This window comes from Phasianus colchicus, chromosome 4, assembly GCF_987193195.1.
Source record: "Phasianus colchicus chromosome 4, bPhaCol1.hap1.1, whole genome shotgun sequence".
Lineage (NCBI taxonomy): Eukaryota > Metazoa > Chordata > Aves > Galliformes > Phasianidae > Phasianus > Phasianus colchicus.
The window spans coordinates 31,885,456-31,902,434 of NC_143439.1; the positions used below are offsets into that span (position 1 = coordinate 31,885,456).

Here is a 16,979-nt window from a genome sequence, read left to right on the forward strand (position 1 = left end):
TAAGAAAGCAGGATTCAGCCTCCCTTTTCAAGACTTAGAAAGACACAATTCAGTCCGTTTCCAAGATCCCAAACCAGACGCAGGGAGCAGCACAAAGTCCACCTGAACCCCCAGAACAGGACCAAAGCTCAGAACCCGCTCTCCCCACACTAACCTCAGCCACCAGGCTGCTGCTGCTACCGCCGCTGCTTACATCCGAGGAGCCGAAGAACTGCAGCGCTCCTGAAGCTACTGAGAAGCTGGCTCGGGCTGTTATGACCTGAGACCGTTAGGAACGGCCACATATGGGCAGAGCCAGCAGGTGTGCCTCGTGCGCCTGATGGGCCGTTGGTAACAGCTGTGGGGACAGGGCGCGGTGTGGAGGCACGGCTGTTGGAGGCAGCGTTGCGAGGGGTTTTGTGTGGGAATGTTTCTTCTCTGCCCTCGCTCAGCCTGAATTTGCTGTTCAAAGCCAGGGGGAGTTAGCCCGTCTTTGTTTAAAGGCTCTCCTGTAGCTAGAATTGTGTTTGGAGAAACCATCTCCTGTAAGGATCTGGGCGTTCAGATAAAGGGCGTCAATGACTGAGGTGGAAAGGTTCGTGCTTCAAACACAGGAGTTTGCTGCACCAGCTGTTAAAAATGCTGCTTAAAATTTAACTCCATTTGCTTTCCAGATACTCCGCTGAACCTTTTTCAGTTGAAACTGGATTTTTTAAGTCAGCATGTGGTCCCAGTTCAAGGCACAATAATAAATACTGCTCCAAGATTTTTCCTTTGGGATTTTAGAGAAGTCTCTGTGTGAAAGAGAACTTATGTCTCTCTCATCTGATGCTGCTGCAATTTTAATTGGAATTGACTTAATCACACTAAATTTCCTACTGATGTAGTCACCATCTGTAATCCTATCTTTCTCAGAAAATCCTTATAAATGTCAATTTAAAAGCAAATATGAAAGAATCACAGCTGGAGGGATGAGGGGACCCTTGCTGCAAATACAAGCAGGGTGAGATGGTTCATTCAGCTCCCCAGATTTTCTGCTGAAAATACTTTCTGCTTCTGCAAGGTTTTTTCAGCAGCTCTGATAAACTTCAAAACTAGCACAGATGGAGGGCTCATCTCTCACGGGCGTTCTTCCAAAATGCTAAATATTCTTATTTTACCTTTTTTTTTTTTTCCCCCCCAGATGAACACACACAAAGTATATTTTCTTCACAGATGAATTATCTGCATCGTTAGTGGCAAAGTCATGGCAGGCATGGGCTGTGTTATTGAGTTGTAGTGAATGTTCACAAGCACTGACAACTCTTTCAGGTGGACTTTGTACAGTAAGGTCCCAAAAAAGACCATTACACACCTATACTCAGCAAGGATAATAGCAATTCTTCTTTAAACCATTTATTCAGAGAAAGAAACAGATCCCTTAACTCGGTAACTTCACATCACTACTAATATTTTTAGTTCAGGTGCTTTAAAGTGTGTTTTATAAAAGTAAATTATGGATTTAGAAATAGCAAGTTGTCTACAAGCAATATCTCATTATTTGTACGGCAACTAAACATTTGTAAGGAAATATGCACATAATGCAGAGTGATTGTATTTTATTGTTGAGTTAGAAAGGGAACCTCCTACCAGTATCACAGGCTGCTCTAATTACATGCTGATTTTTTAATTACTTTCACCTGCATGCACCATTTCTTCCATGCATAAAAAAAAACAAGTACACTATCACATCAGCAGGTGAGATCTAACTGTCTATCAGAATACTATAATCTGCTTCCAGAGAACAATGCAGTGCAAAGGCATTGATGCTTCATATACTAGCAGAGGATAATAAACACCTTAAAATGACAGATTAAATCAGTCTGCAGCAGCAGCAGTGTAATCCAGCAGCCTGGGAAATAGGAATCACAGCCTCTTTTTGAAACTTTAATTTTGATTAAAATGAGTCATGCTATACCTCGGTACTTCCATTTTCTTCCACTAGTTAAGACTATGTAATAAAAAAGAACTTGAAAAAGTTGAATTTAAAGTCCATTTCTATTTCCTCCTTTCTGAAAAGTGCACGCATACTTATCCATGACAGCTCTCTTCTCTTGAAGTCTTTGTGTGGCAAATGGAAGTCAATGTATGGCATGTTTGTTTTGTGGCAGAACACTGTCATGTTACATCTTGGAGGGAGAGAGAGAAGAGCAGTGGAAGTGGCAGAGGTGGTATCCTATCATGCCCTGACCAATAGCACTCTGCAGAAGTCCTCTCTAAACTCCTGGGAACCAACTACTCAATCGCCAGTATTGTTCTCTTATGCATTATTTTAGCAAGTCAGCTTGCTGTACTCCTTTCAAGATGGAGTTCAGATATGGTACTCTGTGACAGGAGCACTCCGGAGTTCCTAGAATTGATTCAAAGGAAAAATCATCCAGCAGCAAATCTTTTCTCTTTCACCTTTTTTTCTTCTATATTCCAGCTTTATCAATGCCATATTATATTTCACACTAACTATGAACACCTGTTTCTAGGAAAGGGCTGGTGTATCTTCCTTCACAATGTCATATACTCAACTGTGCTTGGTCCTTGCTATCCACCTTCAGAGTGCATCGTTGCACCTCTCTATTCTACCTATGCATGCATGTCCTGGAGAAGCATTTTTGTTACAGACAAACAATGTTAGACTTTTGTTCAGGAGGAACTTCCCAAGTGTTGGAAAGTCACAGGAAGTGCTCAAAAGACAGACATGGCTGTACAAGTTCTTTCTGCAGCATGCAACATCTTAAAAGCAAAGGCTGAGGTTTCTGTAAATATGCTGTTTCAAATATTTCAAATCTGAGAAAGTGTTACACGTGCATATGACTGCAGTAGTCTCAGCGAGTTGCGTATGTGTATCTGACAAGGGAGTTTTAATTACATTGCTTTTAGCCCCTCTTCACTAATGATTCATTCCACTTCCTAAGTGCATCAGGACTCTGGAAACATCTGAATGTGTTTAATCTACTCTGAGGGGCGTAGGGGATTAAGCAAACCACTCAGGAACTTTCAAAATGCATTTGCTTTGACTCAGAAACCACTTTTCAGTTTTAAACAGCTTTTATATCCTATTGTCAGTGATTTTTATTAGTACCTCTTCCACAAGTCACAGGAACCTGAAAGTGTTTTAAACCTGTTTTCCAGAGAAAGACATGGTGAAGGCAATTGTTTTTCCTCAGAAAGAAGCATAAGCCTCCACAGAGGGCTCTGAAGTCCCTTGAGCCACCTGCACTGATGTTAACTCTGTGAAGTACATGTTAAATAAGAACACCATGTAAAGAAAATTTTGTTCTGCATATTCGGTTTTGTTAGTTCTAAATTACAAAAATTTTGTAATGGGTTTTGAAGATACAACATATGAAGGGAAAAGAGCTTTCTTCTAGAGAGTGAAGTTTGGGGATGTACGTATTCCTTCATTTTGTAAAGGGTAAAATAACAAAATCAAGGATCAAAACAGAAAAAAAAAAGCCTTATTATCTTAAAGATTTTATTGCTACATGCTCCCCAGTACAACAAACAGGATCAGTAGTGTACACTTTAATGAAAGAGAAAGTAGCTTGGTAGAAAAGAAAGCAAAAAGGTACAATGATTATCTACACCCACATTGTATATACGTAGAAGATAAAGACAGAGAATTTGACTTTTTGGAAATTTCCAAGTAATAAAACACACCCTATTTGTTTGTTTGAGGCTCAGGGATTGTCTGTACAATATATTTAATACTAATTTCTTTGACCTTCAAAAGTCTTGCAGAAAGGTAGCAGCAATTCTTTAGAGGTGGTGAGTCAGTACTACAGTGGGTTAGATAATGCACATCACAATGTAAGATGTGCAGTGACCCCATACTCCCTTGAACAGGACTCATCTTCTTAAATTTCATTTACAATAAAAGTCTTCTGACCACAGTTTTCATCCTTACCTTATCCTAGTCATCCAGTGATTACGCATCATCACCTCAGAAGTTTCTTTCCAGAATTTAACTTTTGGAGTCCTAATTTGGAATGCTACTGTTTTATGGTAGGTTAGAGGCACACATCCGCTGTTCTTTCAGATAGGGCAATCATGAGGACTTCTTATGGGGAAACAAAAATTGCACATGAATATTTAATATCTCACTTTGAAATTAAAGATGCTTGTAATAAAAAAAAAAAATTGTCAGACTTTTTTTTTATTTTTAAGAATAAGATCAACAATTTCTCTACAGTAGTTAGCTTAAATTTCTGTTCTATCCATATAACATAGCATGTACAAGTATCTAGTTACATCTATTTTATCTTGGCAAAAAGGATAGTCAACTGCCCTTAGTGTAAATATTTAGTACATAAAATACTATCAAGAATTCAACTTTTAATAAATATCTTTAGTTCTCAATCCTATATACAAGTACTTTACAGCAACACACAGGAGAGAGTGTGATTGGGTGGACTGTGAACAAGATGGTTATTGACATAAATTACTAGTTCGTTATTGCAGTCAGATGCATTGTGCTTGTGGAGATTTTGAGGTGAACCATGCTGAAAAATAAATATCTCTCTCACCTTTAAACCAATGCTTCCAATAGGAAAAAAATCTTTTAAGTCTTGCCACAGCTATTTCTTCTTAGTGCTATCACTATGATGCTTTTTTAGCTTCATAAAAAACAGCTGGATCATCTGGAAAACACAACTTTTGACTTGTGAATATTACAGTACTTACAGTATATACATGGTTTCCTACACTGGTCTGACCTCTTAGGCAAGAGGAGACTTAAGGGACAGCACTGCAACTCCTAACCAAAGCAGTGTTTTGCTCAGTGTAGGCTGCAAGTGTCAGTGTTCATTTCACAGGCACACAAAAGCATTTTTCTAACCTGTGACTGGAATTACACTAAAATGTCTAAACCAACTTTTAATGGGCAGGTGGCAATAAGCAGACTCATACTTTTAGAATTATACTTCTTTTTTTCCCCCTCTACTTAAAAATAAAGCATCACATTGTTGATATTAAAAAACAATCAAACAACAAACTCTTTCCTAGAATCAGTAGATGTAATTCGTATGAAAATGGAACTTATCCTTTTATGACAATGCTGCTTAAAAAATCAACTTGTGGAATGTAAATAAGGCAGTACTCAATGGCAGGCACCTAACAATTGTCCAGAATGTAACATAAGTAAACAGTTGTCTGACAGCACAAAACTCTTGAAAATAATACTGATTTTCTGCAATATACAGTATTTACACAACAGCTGCAAATGTGCTCATACAATATCCATTTATATAGATAAATTAGCAAAACAAGTCTTATTAATTCAGTTGTTCCACTGCAAAAGTATTTTGTATCATGTAAACGTTTGGGACTTCTTGTAGTGGGGTATTTTCTACATGTGAGTGTTTAAAAACAAGAATAGTGAGGTGACTACTGAGGACATGGCCACTTTCCCTGTACTAGAGCTTGACCAATGCCCTCGACAACTTTCGTGCACTGTTAGGAATATTCTTTGGTGCTTTCCTCCAACGCATTCAAGCTAAGCAGATGACACAGTATGGAAGGAGGACGGGAGCAACTAGAAAGTGAACCAGCACTTCTTGTTCTTTGTATTTACAAGGAGAATTAGTTGATGATCTGCAGCGTCCTGCTTGTAGAAAGCAGCATGCACCATAGTGTCCAGAAGTAAAGAAAGGAAACACAAAGCGAACCAAAGTTTCTTTCTGCAACTATTCTCCATGTGGCATTCACATTCATCTTTCCACAGTGGAGGACCTCGAAGGCCATCTCCTGTCAATTTGCCTCTCACTCTTCTGTGAGGTTCTTGATGGAGAAGGAGCACCCACTGCGGTGTTATTAGCTGACACCACAGGAACAGCTGCAACCAAAGCAAGGTCATTTGGAGGACCAAGACTGCTACTGTTGGCAGGTGGCTGGTGGAACAAAGCAAATAGCTTGGAAGTCTTGCTTGCTAGAGGAACTCTCCATTGTGGAAACTCAGCACCCTTAGGCTTTGTGTTTGACTGGGAGACATGTGTATCTGTATCCTCTTCTGCAAAGTGAAGCCTACCCAGGCCCCTTCTCCCTGGCAGGAACTCTGCATAATGGGGGACTAAAGGCGTTGGCATCACCAAAGCTCTAGGCAAATCACTTTGATCAAACATCACTTCCTCCTCAGTTTCAGCAGCTTCGGTAAGGAATGGTGGTGGGAGAGTGCTGCTGCGCTTGCTGCAGGACTCACAGCACAGCTTGTTGTAGCCAGGGATGGAACAGTAACGTGCAAGCACTTCCATCTGACAGAAGATAGATTTGTCTCCCATACAGGGCTCATCTGCAAAACAAATGCAATGCTGATTGTAAACCTAATGAAGAGCACTGAAATACTTGTACAGCATTTAGATTGGCACTGATAAAATAATGCCTGTTTCCAAAATGATGGGCTAGTCTGAGATGTTTCATCCATGAAAGAACTCACGAAGCCCCAGAAAATAAATCAGCCCCTTTAAAGAGGCAGCTCTGTGAACAACAACAAAAAAAATAATCATCAGTTACTTCAAAAATGTTGGCTTCTGTGCAGACCAGTAGCAAACAGAAGAAAGTCATGTTTGTGGAGGATTACAGACAGCAATTCACAGTGCTAACTCTCCAGTATCAGCCATTCTACCTGCCCCAAATCTAGCCTGAGGATATTATTTATCAATAACATTAAAAACTGTTAAATCTTCCTTTAAAGAAATCCCAAGCAGTCATTTTGGGTGAAGTTGGATTCAATGATCCTTATGGGTCCCTTCCAACTTGGGATATTCTACAATTTCATGAACTCTCAAAGATGCCTTTTGCATTATCTCTTAAAATAAAGTGTTAGAAACATTTCTTAGTTTTTCAGTGACCCAAACATAAATGGAGAACTGACTGAACGCTTGTAACAGATAGGTCAGATGTAAGATGCCATCAGATCATGTGAAGCATTTCTTTCAGTCAGCAAAAGAAGACTTCTTAAAGAAGTCAAAGTTGTACTTGAGATCTCAGAAACATCAGTCTTTTTTTGAGCATTTGCTGGATACTTGTGTGGTGAGGATAGAGTTGCAGTCACGCTGGTCAAAAAAGGTAGAGAGGAAAACCTTACAACACAATAAGTCAGAAGAAATATAAGACTTTTATACTGGGTATAAAAGTATGTCCATACCCAGACTTCTTCATTGTGATCCATCATGTGAACTCAAAGGCAAAGTTCTAAGTTCTAGTGTCACTTGAATGGGGACAAACATTGAGAGTTTCTTAGCACTTGAGAGTTGGTGGCATTATTGAGCATTTACGTTTTTAATCTTGCAATCTGTTGTACCAACTATACCACCTAAATCAGGTGCAAAGGCTTTAGCAGCAGTCCAGAATGAGATGAAGAAAATACAAACATGTAATACTTCCCAGGACAGAAAAACCAGCAATGAGGACAAATAAATTGCTTGGTGCATCCAGTAACTATTCAAATACTTTAGGGAGAGACTAGCAGGACATTTCCATTAACAGATTTTTCCTAAGATATCACAGTTTATTTGTAACAGTACTGATGGATTTTACTTAAAATAGAAGTATGCGAAACCATAATGTAAATGGCCAAAAGCTAATTCTGACCATTGAGAATATCTGTTCCATATGTGTCTTCCATTCATAGTTAGCAATTATTCAGTCAACATTTCAGAGAGCAACAGATGGCACGTAATGCCACTTATTAAGCTCTGAAATTAAATTAGCTTTCTGTACTGTGATATTTTCTCACTAGTATAGATGTTGTCTTACCACATGTCAACAGTATGTTAGGCAACCAAGTCTTCCTTTTTTAAAATATTAACTGTAGTCCAACCCCTCAATCAGTGTAGATCAGTTTAATTACACTGAATTCAGTAAAATTACACACTTGCATCAGTGGGCTTGTGGGATGCTGTTTATAAATAGCAAATTATATGACTTCAGCACATAATATAATTTTTTTCCTTGCTCCTAATCCTGATGTGATTCCTTGAATAGATGTTTATTGTTTCTTGACAAACCTGAGTTCAACCTGCAGATTTGCCTGAGAATATATGTAGTCCATGAAGGCACTATAAGACTATTTTCAGCAGGAATTAGCATGGGAAACTCAAGGGCTACATTCATAATTCATCTAAACTAGAAAAGCTAATATTGAAACACAAATCTTTGCATCATATATAGAGTAATAATTATGCGTCCATGTAAATGAGAAAATCTGATCTGGAAAATTATGACAGTCATCTTATTAACACACTGTGATTTAATCTATATATAAGTGAAATAAATATTATGACCTAAAATAACAAACAAACTCAAAAAAGAAAGAACCAAGTAATTATTTTTTCATTTCCATAATGGCAGCGTATCTTATTTTGTCCTGTTTTCTAATGGTTAATTTTTCTGGTATTGATTTGCAGTAGTTTTAATTTTGTGACTCAAATGATAGTGCAAAGATTTGGTTTTGTACTTATCTACTTCCAGTAGGTTCCATAAGTACAATCTTGGAGCTATATACTCACATAATCCCTTTTTTTTATTTTTTAGGTTAACTCTGCACAACCTAGTCAGCAATTTCCTATTCAGTATGGAAGTGCTTGTATCCTTCTGCTGATGTTCACGGTAAAAATTCTCCTTCTCACAATTTGTTACTTGCTTCATGGTAACTAAGAGTAGAAGATACAAGAAGGTATATCGGTTCCCTAGTGAATCTTTAGAAGGTGAAGCTAGTTATTTAAATTGACGCAAAAATTTCACATTACATTTTAGAAGTGACACAGTTCTTACAAAAAGGATCGCTGTAATTGTACATTCAGTGGGATGCTGGGTGAGAGCATCTAGGCACTAATATTTGAAACAGCAGGTGGATATTTTTGCATTCTGAATCAAGAGTTGCAAAGAGAGAGCTCATAAAAAGACTATCCAAGGACCTGTTTATCAATTTATACAAGTAGAATGAAATCAGGTTATGTAATCTCTGCTGAGGCATATGATAGAAGTGGTGGCTCTTCTCCTGTACGCAGACATATATTTTCTAATGAAATGGAAGATGTAGATTAATATGCTTCATACTACAAAAAGAATCACACCGAGACAAATATTCATCACAGTTCCAGTTGAATTGAATTCTCAGCAATTTTGCATTTATACAATAAATCATTTGTCAAAAACATCTGCTGTAGACAAATATTTTGCTATGTCTAATGCCCTGAAAATCAAAATAGTAATCAAAGCTACACAACTTAAAAATAAACTACTACCACACTTTCCATGCATAAAGGGTTTACCTACATAAATATTACAGGATAATATCCATATTTTAGCTATATTCTCCTTAAACATAAACCACATTAAAAGAGTGTGGTGAAAAAGATAGACTATTTGTTCTGAAAGAATACTGTCAGCTACTTAGCGCAGAGGCAGAAAATGATGCCTATGCTTGGTAAAAGCTACAGCCCAAATTCCCGAGCAGAATAGAGAGGTTTGCACTCAGAGGCTGGTATAATGTGTCTAAGGAGCAGAACCCACAAGGTACCCTGTGGTTTTGTCAAAGGTCTGAAGAACCTGGCCAGATGCAGCTGCCCTTGTAGTTAGCATTTTTATTAAGACTGGTTGTGCTGTAGGTTTGCTGCAGCAAGGCCAGATGGATCAGTACATGACCACACACATAAATCCTTCCTTCAGTGGGGCAAGTAAGATGGGGTGTGTATTAAGCATCTAAAAATGAAATAACAGAGTTTTAACCAATGTGATTCAAGAGCACTGGTAGAGGGCATGTATAAGGCCATCTACTGCTTATCTCCCATATTAGCAGATACTAAGTCTAACACGTCATTTGGCATTTGGCTCTGAGTATGACTGTGAAAAAGACACAGTAAGAGTGTTTTATGCCTAATTCTGAAAGGCTGGAATTTAACACTGGCCGTTAAAGAAAATCTCCGCTGATGCTTAAAATACAGATTCTTAAAGCTGATGCTTAAAGCACAAGATCAAATCTATCTGAATCATTTTCTGAAGATGTAGCCCTTATTTTAGCTTTGGAAATATTTCTATCACCAGTGAAAAATCAGTCCACAATGAATAAATAATTTTAAATCTGCTACTTGTTTATAAAGTCACAGACAGTGATTTGCTCCCACCTAGTGGATACAGAATCTCTTAACTGTTCACTGCTCCCAGAATCATTTCCTCCCTTGAGTCCTTTCACTGGCAACAGCAGAAAACAAATAAGAGCAAAGCATAGACTTTCACTAGACTTGTGGCAAGCAGTTACATGATGTCTGTAGGAAAACATACTGCACTTTCTAAGAACACTTTTTTCTATTTTTTCTATCAGCCAGTGGTCAGAATATTAGGACTATTGTGAGGGATTAAAAAAAAAACACAAATAAACCCAAAATCTAATAATTTTAATGGCTCAAAGGAACAAAGACATTTTTTTGTTGTTCATAAAAAGATTAAAAAACTTTAAAAAATTCTATGAAAATAATGTAATGAGATTCTTAGGAATCCTAGTAATACCTTACAGCTCAATGTTTTTGTATCTGTATTTTCATTTCTTTAATTGGCCTCATGCTGGGATCTAGAGGTCAAGTAGGGTCTACTTGGGACTGACCTTCATCTCCAGCACAAATTTTTGCAAATACAACTTAGGCTAATGTGTCCAACCCCCCTTTTTCAGTATGTTATAAGAGATGTGTGAGAATGTGTGAGAAACACAGATCACCCTGCGTCAGAATATCAGTATTGTTCTGGACTGAAAAACAAGGCACCATTAGCTGGAATAAAGCAGGGGGATCACCAGTGAATGATATATTTTCTAGCATGCAGGAAGTAAATAAGGTTGTGCGGTTGACATCTGACAGTGTGGTACCTTTAAAACACAGTACTATACAAATTTGGTATGTACACTATCTGATCGTAAACACAGGCTCTGACTCGTCTTAGAAACTAGTACACAGCGACACAGCAGGTTCACCAGGTAGAACTGAAACTTCAGGCAGGATAAAATAAAGTGTATTACTTTTCATCAGAGTTCACTCAAGTATGAAATCTAAGTCTCTAACCCTTTAACCATATCATGCACTGACACACTGCACTGAGAATGGAAGGGTTACTCTCATTTGCTGCAATCAGTTTGTTTCCTTACCATTACAGGGAGGGAGTTTACAAACCCTCACTGACTCTGGCTTTTCTCCATCGCAATGGTCACCAGCACGGCATATGATCTGCCGGGTCTCGGTTCCCTCCCCACAGGTCACAGAACACTATGAAACAGACACAAGACAATTCAGGGTATTTCACAGCAATATGCAATAGTTAATGTGTCTAAAATAGCCCAGGGCTGGTTTTCACATCAGGCTATACATTCCAGCAGTTTGTTTTGAGAGCAGCCTTTAGTGAAGGTTGACATTATGGAAAAATATGTCAAGAAAGAGGATGGCATTTTCATCAGTCCTTTCTGCAATATCAAATTTATTATTAAAGTACATTATAGATTTTTCTTCTTAGTCTTTCTATAGCTTATTCCTTGACAGTGTAACAGAAAGAGAATAAAAAAGACTATGGAATTCTAACTCAGTGTTCACTGTGTTAGCTGTAGCATTCAGGTGTTTGTTCCTGTGACATCATAGGAATATTAACACTTGCAGAAACTCCGTGATTCCAATGCAAGTCCACATTGGTACAAAAAAAAAAAAAAAAAAAAGTTATGCTATCCTCAGAATTGGGGAAATGAAAAGTTGGAAAGTTGACAAAAACAAAATGTCTACATTTGTTCAGCAGGAATTATGTGTTTGACACTGGGGATATTTTCAGAGTTTGTTTCTAGAGAATTTGGGAGAGCTGTAGAAGCCCAAGAGCCAGGAAAACATTATCTACTGCTGATTTTCACGTTTTGGAGGTCTCCGACCAGTGCAGGCTGGAACGTTCACCACAGGCACAGCTCCAACATCAGAGGTGTGAGGTGCTACAAAAGGTACATTACTCGCTCACAATTGCTGCTTGCCTACCTCAGACCAGGGCCCAGCTTTCCACTGTGCAGGGCACGGTACTCGGTTGCATGGCCTGCGACTCTCAGGGCGATCTCCACTACAGTACTTGAAATGGACAGAGCGGTTTGCACCATCATGAAGGGGCTGAATGCAACGCACAGTGCGGATCTGGTAGCCTGAATTCCCACAGGTTTTTGTGCAGTATTCCCACTCATCTGCTGCCCACCTTAAAAGGAAAAAAGGAATAAAATGCCATCACAAGTTTTACCATTATCCAAACTGCTGCCAGTTCAGTTAGTTCTTAGCATGTTGGTTTTTGTTGCATTTTTCTGGGGGGGAGGAAAGAGGGGTGAGGAGGATGGGAAGGGTAGGGAGGATGAGAACACTCAGCAAGATCATACACAGATAAAAAAAACAAAACAAGAAAACAAAAAAGCAAAGCACATCCTTTACACAAGATCTCCAATCTAGAAAGCTATTAGCATTGTACTAAATTTGACTTGGGCTCATTTTCACCCCTACCACAAGGAGCAATCATTTGTATTCTTATGCATGACCAACTTACAGAGGCCGTGTGCATTCCTGAAGATTGCACATTCTACGAATGGGCTTTGGCTTTTTGCTGGCTTCACAGAAGCTGCGATGAACCATTTTGTTATCACTTTTCCTGCGGCACCCATATTTGGTATACTGGAATCCTGAAAATATTTCAGAAAAATTAGGAAAAGCAGACTCTTGTTAGAAATGTTTTTTTTTTAAATATAACTTTCAAGTACGATTAAATGGTTTTATATGACAGGTATTTACAAGGTATTAAAACATGCTCACAATTTGTTCCATTGTCAGGCATAATATTGTTGCAGAGTGCTGTTTGGAAGTTGTTTAAAACATGGCACCATGGTGGGTATATATGGCCAGAAGGGACTCTAGGACCTTTTAATCTCTGCACTGTGCACACAGATCATGGTACAGAGAGGGGAGAAACTACCTCCTTAACATCAAGCAGCAGGTCACTTACTAATTGGGGAATGAACTCAAGACCCAGGTCACATTTTAGCATTCTTGCTACCCAAACTACCTGCTCAACTGCTCTACATAGGAGTTAAAGTTAATTAGAAATTTACATTACCCATTATTTGCATAGGAATAACACTCTATAAGCAAAGTGAACGATCAGTAGCAAAAAACGGCTGAGTGCAAGCTTTCAAAGTGACCTTGGGTGCTGAATTTAACACCTAAAAAGGACTACTTCTTTCTAGGCTGGAAGTGTGACGCTTTTGAATAATCAGACACTTAAGGTATTTTAAGTTTGGGCACCCAAAATAACAAGCTGTTTCTAAAATGGAAGCTCAAGATTTCTAAAGCATTCACTTCTCCCACCTTTTACTCTTCCACTTCTGGTAATTTGTCATTACTAGAGGGTGCTACATCATCTGTTTACCTCCACCACAGGGTTTGGAGCACTGTGACCAACTTTTTAACGCCCACTCAAAAGTATCTATTTCCTCCTGTAGGACGTTGTTGCTGTTGATAGTTGGTACTGAATCCTCGTGAATGATGTATTTGTAAGTCAGGCTAGATCTTGTGTCATTCTCCCGAGGAATGATCTATTAATAATCAAATGCAAACAGTGGTAGAAAACCAAAGCTATTATTTATTCTGTTGCAGAGTAAAGAAACTACAGCCTCTTAGGGAAACGTGCAAACTGCTGGTTAACTAATCGGGAAAAAAAGGTTTTCTTTTTTATCTTCACAGCTATAATTAACAACAGTAAGATCAACAGAGCTGTTTAAAATGAGATGTCTTTATAATGCTAGATTTATTGGTAGGCCAAGTAAGACACCTATACCTAGGATGAAATGATGCTGTGGTCAAGTTATCTACTTGGCAGGAGATCAAATAGCGTAATGCCTGTTTTTGTCCAAAGTGTCCCACTGACATCTGAGAAGACATTATTGGAACATTACTGCTGCATGAACAGACAGCATTTTACCAAGGAGAGTAAAAGCTAGTGAGAAAAGGGCTTTAGCCTTCAGCTGTCCCATCTGCATAAGTCTTTCAGAGAGGCATTACACAGCAAGATCTAATCTTGGCACAATCTCCATGCTGGCCATGCACTTCTGTAAAAGACAAAATCACTGTGTTCCCACTGTTTGGCATATAACCTACCAGGACAACCACTGCATCATGCAAAGGCCCATCAGTGTGCAGAGTTTCTATGTCGTCTTCTATATTGTATTCCCATTCCACACCGAGGTCGATGAAAGATCGGGATCTGGCCTCCTCCCCTTTTCCATTCAGAATATAGTGTCCTGTAGCCTGGTTCTTAATTGCTGAAAGGATTGAAAAGAGTGACAGTCGTGCCTCTTTATCATATCATCTCCAGTCATGAAGGCTTATGTGAAACTTGTCAGGACTTCTCAGACATTACAGAAAGCCGCTTGAACAAACCCCACCAGCTAGTGCTGTAGATGCACTTGCACAGAAAAAGGCCCTCCAAGGCCACGCCATGTTCAAATTCCAGACTAATGATAAGTGCATCTGCATTTTTGATTCAATTTTGTACCACCTTATTCATATGAATTAGGTACAGAAAGTACCTCTTCACATGTAATATGCATGTTTTCTGTACTGGCATGGTTCCCAAGAAGTATAGGTAGCAGCAAGAAACTCAGGTCAAATCCTTAGAGTCTCTTGTCCTCCTTGTTTGCAGAAGACCAAACCCAACTCTACTGGGAACACCCATTAGTGTAACAGACATCTCAGCAGACTACAGATGCATTTCTTATACTCCTCGGATTATAAAAGTGACACCTTTTTTCACACTTCAGTTTCTTCGGCATATGTATGTATGTGCCAGATGCTAAAATCAATAAGCAAAGAGTCAAGGCATTCAAACCTCTGGGAAACTGTTCCTGCAACACATTTTGCAAATCAGGTCATGTCGGGATTGGATTACAAGCCGATAAATTAGACATCTAGAGAAAGACTTTCATTATTTTCTTTTGTACATCCTTTTCTAAATCACCATGAAACACGATTTAAAAATATGCCAACATCTTACATGCTCCTATTATTATAGCAATCAAAATGCAAAAGTTTTGCAGTGTAGCTACTTAGAAATTTGATAGAACTACTTACTACCAAAACAAAATGATTCTCTCAGGGGTACTATCACATTGTGCTTGGTCAAAATTGAAGTTCTCAAACTTCAAAAGCCAAGAATTTTTCTCTCTGACATTATGACAGCCTTAACTATTTCCTCTCTTCTGTTTTCTTTTTTTAATTTCTTTTTCTGTTCTTACCAATTTTTTAATAACTGATATAACTCTGCCTGAAGAGTTTACAATTCAGGGCAGATAAAAAACTGATGAAATGTACGTCAAAATCAATGAACGACCTCATCCCTTCAGTGTAAGCTATAAATCCCTTAGGCATTAGACAGCAGTAAGTAGCAAGTTACAAACTGATATAACAATGATATGATCTTCCCTACAAAAGAAAAATCCAAAATGAAAGGGACTGAAAATACATCAGAAGTTTCCCAGTCTTCTTTTCATTAAAAAAGCTGTTGTTTGCAATCTGCAGCAAATAAGACACTCAATTGATACTCAATAAGATACGCAATTGAAGATACTGAGTTCACATATTACAATGTATCTTTTTTACCTTGATAGTGTCATTTAAATAAGAGTGATGAGAGTCTTTTATTAGTAAACATGCAAACTGGGATCAGTCTAATATTTTGAGGGATTCATATGAGAAGTAAATTTGATTACTAAGCTGACATCTTCAGTCTGTAACATGCAATTCTGAATGCAGAAATTTACCTTTACTACTTTAGTTTGGTTCTCATTTCTCAGGTTCTTCTGCATGACTGCCCATGCTTCTCATCATGCCTCAAAGACAAACCTGAGGGAGGAACTTACCAAGAAAATGAGGAGAAGCCTCGTCTTCTTGGATAAACACATGTCGAGCACCAGGAGGGATGTCAAACATCTTAAGGTACCCTTTGGCATGTGTAGTAGTCAATGGAGAAAGCAGAGGAGGAAATAAAAAGTAATAGCCATGGTTAGGAGTGCTCTACATTATTTAGCTTCTACTTGCAGAAGGGGGCATCCACCAACTGAGAAGCAATGTCAGAAAGAAACTGATCAAATAGCTTTGTAACATATTTGACAGGACCTCTTTGTGTTTTTCCTCTTTCCAGGAGTAAAGAGAAACCAGTTACAAATCTATTTGTCTCTTGATTAGCTATATTGTTATAGGTCATATTAATTAACAATTCAGGCAAAAAAATATGTTTCCAATGTTTCTGAGTGTACAAGGGAGAAGAACGATTCTTCCTGATCGTTTTTTTCCAAATCACTCATCAGCCAGGCTGTGGGATTTGAGTTTACTTACTGTACTGATACACATATGTCTCTTCAGTGTGTCCGTTTACTTTTGAGACATCAGGAGATGGAGAAAGGTAGGTGTAGTAGATTGTATTGTCACTACACATAAGGAAGGGCTTGTCTACATGGAAGTTAATCCAAACACTTTAAAACTACAGATGTAAAATGTATTAATTCAAATATTACTGCTGAAACAAAAGGGCTGAATTCAACTCTATGCAGTTAAGAATAAAAAGCTGTCCCCAAAGACAGTAATTCATATTTTAAATTTCAATTATGTATCTCTAAATAATTAGTGTCATGTTCAGTATGTCGTACTGTCATTCAGGAAGACTAAAATCCATCTTGAGAACCTGTCAGCAGTCACTTCTATTGTAAGTTTTAAACAAGAACTTCACAAGCACTGAGGTGAATCTAATTAATTTGATGTAAGGATTCAAAACTCTGAGTGTATGGCACTTTCATATTTCTGTATTTTCCCTTTAATGTCTACATATTCAGTTATGATGAATCTCCTTGGATCCATTTTTAAAGAATGAAGAGCCACATATGTGTAATGTCATGGATTTGGCTGATGAGAGTCTGCAAAAACAGC

At 38.3% G+C, this 16,979-nt stretch overlaps 1 protein-coding gene and 1 long non-coding RNA gene across 2 annotated transcripts in view; one reads left to right on the forward strand and one right to left on the reverse strand.

Moving 5' to 3' along the window:
* The first annotated feature begins 494 nt into the window (after positions 1–494).
* LOC149918162 (uncharacterized) lies at positions 495–15,927 on the forward strand. The gene is made up of 4 exons (XR_016466029.1): positions 495–574; positions 8,542–8,616; positions 11,812–11,971; positions 15,851–15,927. It is a non-coding gene; the product is annotated as an uncharacterized LOC149918162 (long non-coding RNA).
* The window catches only part of ADAMTS3 (ADAM metallopeptidase with thrombospondin type 1 motif 3), a 140,135-nt gene continuing 126,315 nt past the window's right edge, over positions 3,160–16,979 (reverse strand). The window contains 7 exon segments of the mRNA XM_090139115.1: positions 3,160–6,298; positions 11,144–11,261; positions 12,006–12,213; positions 12,553–12,685; positions 13,429–13,594; positions 14,157–14,320; positions 15,917–15,997. Of these exon segments, the coding sequence (XP_089995241.1) occupies positions 5,721–6,298; positions 11,144–11,261; positions 12,006–12,213; positions 12,553–12,685; positions 13,429–13,594; positions 14,157–14,320; positions 15,917–15,997 (1,448 nt within the window). The 3' untranslated portion in view covers positions 3,160–5,720.